This window comes from Letharia lupina (genome assembly GCF_014066315.1).
Source record: "Letharia lupina isolate WasteWater1 chromosome Unknown contig_17, whole genome shotgun sequence".
Lineage (NCBI taxonomy): Eukaryota > Fungi > Ascomycota > Lecanoromycetes > Lecanorales > Parmeliaceae > Letharia > Letharia lupina.
In genome coordinates this window covers 1,356,105-1,361,844 of record NW_023502986.1, presented here as the reverse complement: position 1 = coordinate 1,361,844, position 5,740 = coordinate 1,356,105, and the positions used below count along the sequence as shown (strand labels likewise).

Here is a 5,740-nt window from a genome sequence, read left to right as displayed (position 1 = left end):
TTCTTGCATCGAGGCGGTTAGTCTCTTTTGGATGTCATTACTCAATGCGATGCAAAATGTACTAACAAGACCAAACTCAGGAATTAATTGAAACACAGACGTCGGATTCCCTAATGTTGAATTTAGCTCTAAGTCCACTCCAGCTGTCGCAAAGGAAATATCCAGGACGACACACTGCCACAACGACACTCAATCTCCAACGGCGAATACATATGCAGTCCTTTGTGACGACAACTCCAGTGATACTAGCACCAGTGTTAATAGCAAGGTGCCGTCGACTGAGGGTAACAGGAAGGGCTTGGAACCAGGTTCTTGTGGGTAGAAGGGTTGATCGATTTCTAAGAACGAAGGCTTCCCTCAAGTAGCTTACACCCCCATCAAGACAAGTACGAGTAAATTATACTACATGTGATATACCCTGTCTGCCTTTGAAAAAGACCGCAAGATCTTGCCAAAGCTGAAGTATTCTTAGCCTGTACGACATATCTTCAATGTAAAGCATGTTGCTAGTCTCAAATGATCCCAAGTTAATTAGCTACGAGTTCTCCATGTTGAATATTCTATTGCGTCTTGGGGACATGTTTCTGAAAACCTCTGCCGTCAGTACCTTGAATCAAGACAATCAAGATCGCGAGTATCACCTCCCTATCACACTTCGACCCTGGCCGACACAATAATTTAATACTTTGGGTTACTGAAAGATTGGGGCCGACAAGAGTGGCCAAGCTAAAGCACATGGGTTCAAAGCGCTTCTCCGAGTCGGTCTCTTGCAAATGCATCGGAAGTGTCAGTATTCGGCCACCTCCGTAGTCAGTAAATATCTTTGATAGAAGGGTTCGCCGGATATTCCTATAATCATGATGACCGCCTGTAGCATCCACCGTCAAACCACTCAAATGGACGTGTTTCGATATCATGCAGCCCTAACAAGCTAATCTAGGACAAGCAATCCTACGCTGATCCGCTCAGCCTCGTCAATTCCTTGTCTCCAGCCTTTTCACCATACCCCACATCGCTGCCTGCTGTCCACTGTCTACAACATACATGGCAGAGGTACTTGCTATCGCTTCCGGGATAGCTGGACTCGTCAGCTTGACCATTGAAGTATTCGGCATCAGCTATGAGTACATCAATGGAGTTCGCGATGCCTCTGCTTCTGCGCGCCGATTTCTAAAGGAGTTGGAAGACTTGCAAATAGTCCTTCTCCGCGTTGAGAAGTCTGCCAAAGAAATCAACCAGGAAGAAGTATTTGGGGATGCCGGCTCGTGCCTTCTGTCGATCAACAAAAGCAACGAATACATTGATTTACTGCAGAAGCTTCGCGACAAAATGAAGCAGCGGCATACGGACTCTTCATTCCGGAACAGGATGAAGGCTCTAACATGGCCTTTCTCAGAAAAGGAGACCCTTGCTCTAACTGAGTCCTTGCATCGGCATCTCGAGATCTATCGCACTGCGTTGGCCATCGATAGCGTGTACGGTTACTGACCTTTCAAGATTGAATGAATTCCTGTTGACTTATGCCTGCAGAACCATCGGAAAACTCACGTTGAGCGAAGTGAGACAGTCCAGAATCTCTCAGGCAGGCAGGTGGGGCCTAAATTTCCCCGGACGCACACTGCTCATATTATCGCAGACGTACGGATTCAAGCAATTTTGGACTGGCTGTCTCCTTTGGACATGTATCAGAAGCAACAGGATACTCTATCAAGACGACACGGTATTACAGGCTCCTGGCTTTTGATCGACACGGTATTCCAAAGCTGGCTTGACAGTGGGTACTCGCAGCGAACACTATGGTGCCCAGGGGACCGTAAGTGCTGTTCCAGGCCTAATTGTTCCTTGCTAATACTTACCAGCGGGGACTGGTAAAACTGTCATAACGTGTGTATCGATTCCTCCTAGCACTACCTGTTCAGTATATGCTCACAGAACCATAGGTCTGTTGTTATCGATCATTTGCTCAACAACTACGCTTGTGAGGACACTAAAGTTGCGTACGTGTACTGTGATTACAAGGATCAAGCTGTACAGACAGCTTCCAATCTCGTTGCCTGTCTGGCCAGGCAAGTTATCGGACGCCCGACGGCGTTACCGCAACAATTAGAGGAATTGTACAGAAAACTCGAACAACAGAAGAGACGGCCAAGTCTGGATGAGTTGAAGAAGCTTTTGGTATCGCTTTGCAATCTATACGAACGGACCTACATAATTGTGGACGCTCTGGACGAGTGCGAAGCAAATCGGGAGAGGAGACTATTGCTGCCTGTGCTTGAAGTCCTGCCAAATACATCCACGAGGCTCTTCGTGACTAGTCGTCCGAACAATGAGGATATCTCTCAAAGTTTCCGCAAAGCACCTCAGATTACCATAGCAGCGCCCGTTTTAGACTTACACCGATACATCATGGAGAGGATCGAAGAAAGACGAGATTCTGTTACCAAGTTAACACCCGAGCTGAAGGAAAAGATCACATCCACCGTTTCCGGCGCGGCGTCTGGCATGTATGAGTTTCCTTACTCATGTTCGAGACATACTCTTGACTGATTCTCCTTGCCAAGGTTTCTCCTCGCCGCTCTACAGATCGACCGAATCCTTGCCATCAGGACAGTCAAGGGAATTAAGTTGGCTCTTACATCGATGCCGAGAGAGTTATATGAACTATACCGACAGACCCTGGAAAGAATCCAAAAGCAAGCTGGTGATGATGGAGTATTGGGTATGAGAATCCTTAGCTGGATAACACATGCCAAGAGACCACTATCAGTCGATGAACTACGATATGGCCTGGCCGTCGAGTACAACGACGACGATGATGACGAGGGTGACCCTGAGGATTTCGACGAGGACAACCTTCTCTCGCCAGGAAGCTTGGTCGATGTGTGCGCGGGTCTTGTCGTGATCGATTCAACTAGTCAGATTATTCGTCTGGTGCATTTCACTACCCAGGAATACTTTGACAAGGAACGCCTGCATCTATTCAAAGGTGCCGAAGTTGATATATCGAGAGCGTGTCTCGCTTATCTGTCTCACAGCTTTGGCAAAGAATTTCTGAGCCTTCGAATGGCACTCCAATCACATCCCTTTTTCAATTATGCATCTCACCACTGGTTCTCACATGCAAGAAGGGTTCTATTGGCGGAGGACCCATCCCGAATGTTTTCGAAGGTCGTAGCGCGTTTCAAGAGCTCAGCTAGCATTCCAATCTCGACTGATTTATTATGCATGCTAGCGATGCCCTATTTCAGGTTTCGGCGAGCTTCAAAGATTGCGAAACAAGGAAGAGGTTCCCACTGGAGATTGCTTCTTACTTGGGTCTCGAGGAGCTAGTGACCGTCCTCCTTGATCATAGTACTGGATCCTGTCCAGGTATGGATACTTCGTTAGTCATCGCGTCAATCGAAGGTCATTTGAATGTCGTGAAGCTACTGCTGCAATACGGAGCCCAAGTCGGTTCGACACTCGAACCTGGCGGAACGAATACTGCTCTTGGGGCTGCCTGTAAGGGGGGGCATCTATCAGTGGTGAAAATTTTGATAGGCCACGGGGCGAAAATCAATAGTCCAGCTTGGGGAATCCGCCCTCCATTGCATGCCGCAGCCATTCGAGGCGACGCGATCACAGTCGATTTTCTGCTCAAGGAAGGTGCCGATGTCAACGCCAGAGATTGCCTTGGAAACACGGCTTGCCACAAAGCAGCGTCACGCTGTAGTGTGGATATAGACATCGTCAAACGCTTGGTAGATGCTCATTGCGATCTTGAAATCGCAAATACACACGGACAAACCGCTCTTCATTGCGCAGTCGCTATTAATGACTCTATCATGGTCGATTTTCTACTCAAGGAAGGTGCCGATGTCAACGCCAGAGGTTACAATGGACGAACGGCTTGCCACGAAGCGGCGTGGTCATTCCTTCGTAGTGGTGTGGACATCGTCAAATGCTTGGTAGATGCTCATTGCGACCTTGAAATCACAGATGACGCCGGGAAAACCGCTCTTCATTACGCAGCCGGTAGCCTTTATCCTGATATGATTATGATTGAGTTGCTCTTGGATAGGGGTGCTGATGCTTCCGCCAAGAATAAAAAAGGTGAAACCGCTCGGAACGTCGTTGAGAAACGACTCACGATCGGCGCGAGAGACGATCTTGGTCCAGAATATCACAAAAATGATCAGCAACTACTACAAAGGATGCTCCAACTGGAACAAAACGCCTCCGCTCCTGCTGCAAACGACCTTTGAGTCAAGAGACTGTTTCCTGTGAGCGAAGTCCTCTTCCGCTCTTGGGTATCTAGGATCCAGTGTGTGGCAGAGTAGACATCCATGCAAGGGCAGGGGGCGATACGGGCTTCGAAACCTGACGAAGTCGAAGGGATGAGACGCGCAAAGGAGGCGAGTGGTGCAGCAGGAATATGCTACATAGAACCGGTTGTTGAAGGTTGTTTCTTTGGACAGGATTTTGGATGGGGCTGTCGTTAGCGTTATTTATGATGACTATGAACCAAAATGATCACTTAGCCCAGCTCATGCTTCGACTGATATGTAGCAGGGTCCTAATACGTCCACTGCTGACCGCAGCTTTGCAAAGACTGACTAGTGTATCGACTTCAACCTATGATATAGCAGGAGACATCTGAACGACTACTTTACTGGACCAGATGAGCAATAGCACAAGCACTCAATCTCCGTTTACTTCACTCATTGATCTACTAAATCAAGGGCCATGTTGCATCTCTCGCCATCACAGACACTCCCCAATGCGCACAAAATTCACCGCAAAACGTTGCATTTGCTACACCTCTACTATATAAAAAGTCCCAAAAGACGCAAAACCCAATCGATGAACCACGCACTCAGAAACCCAAAACACGCAAACGGAGCTCACTCACTCATCCACCCCCTCCTCACCCCCTCACCCTCTCATCATACAACCTTCTAAACTCCCTCTTCTTCTCCGCCACATCCCGATACCGCCTCCCGCTCCTCTCCTTCTCGAACCTCACCTTCTTCTCGTACGCGCCGCGGTCGTCGTTCCGCCACTTCTCCCGATGCGCGCCCTGGAACCGGTACGGGATGTAGCCGCCCTCTTCCGCGACCCAGTCGTAGCGGTTGGTCGTGATAGGGAGGCGGGCGCGGGGGTGGGCGGAGGTGGCGGGGTGGGTGAAGTGGGAGGGGGCGTTGCCCATTGTTGAATGTTTGGTGGTTTGTGGGGTTGTTGGGGAGGGTGGGGAGGGTGGAGACGGGATGGGAGGGAGGGAGGAAGGAAGGGAGATATAGGGGTTATATGTTCATAAATTTTAAGAGTGAGAGCGGTCGGACGTATCGAGTCTCTCGCACAAAGAGATGATGTGGGAGGTCCATTGTGAAGCAAATGCTTTGTCTACACAATTCCCATTGTATGATCGCAAAATGTTCGACAAAGACAATGCAATTGTTCTTCGTCTCGTGTGGTAACACATGAGATGAGGGTTACGACGAACAACGACGATGGCCCAAAACACAGTTAGCGTACACGTACGACCCCTGTTCCACACGCTAATCTGCACTCAAAGAACTCATGCAAAACAACTACCACCGGCAGAAACAACAACCCGCATACTAGCCCAACGGTTACGCCTTGCGCCAGTAACGCATCGGCATATGTCCGCGCGAGGCTGGTCATGCACATGCCGACGATGGTGAAAGAGGAACCGAAGAAGATGGAGAAGCGCGTATAGTCAGCGTCATACAGGGAACCA

The 5,740-nt window shown here is 49.0% G+C and overlaps 2 protein-coding genes across 2 annotated transcripts; one reads left to right on the top strand and one right to left on the bottom strand.

The window, feature by feature from the left end:
• Positions 1 to 1,044: 1,044 nt before the first annotated feature.
• Positions 1,045 to 4,244, top strand: HO133_003481 (uncharacterized protein; the record flags this gene model as incomplete). Its single annotated transcript, XM_037294403.1, has 4 exons — positions 1,045 to 1,475; positions 1,941 to 2,504; positions 2,562 to 2,994; positions 3,249 to 4,244. 4 exons carry the CDS (start codon positions 1,045 to 1,047, stop codon positions 4,242 to 4,244), a joined length of 2,424 nt encoding a protein of 807 aa, XP_037149784.1.
• Positions 4,245 to 4,512: 268 nt separating this feature from the next.
• Positions 4,513 to 5,188, bottom strand: HO133_003480 (uncharacterized protein; the record flags this gene model as incomplete). The annotated part of the gene is made up of 2 exons (XM_037294402.1): positions 4,513 to 4,614; positions 4,919 to 5,188. The coding sequence occupies 2 exons, from the start codon at positions 5,186 to 5,188 to the stop codon at positions 4,513 to 4,515; spliced, it is 372 nt and encodes a 123-aa protein (XP_037149783.1).
• Positions 5,189 to 5,740: the final 552 nt, after the last annotated feature.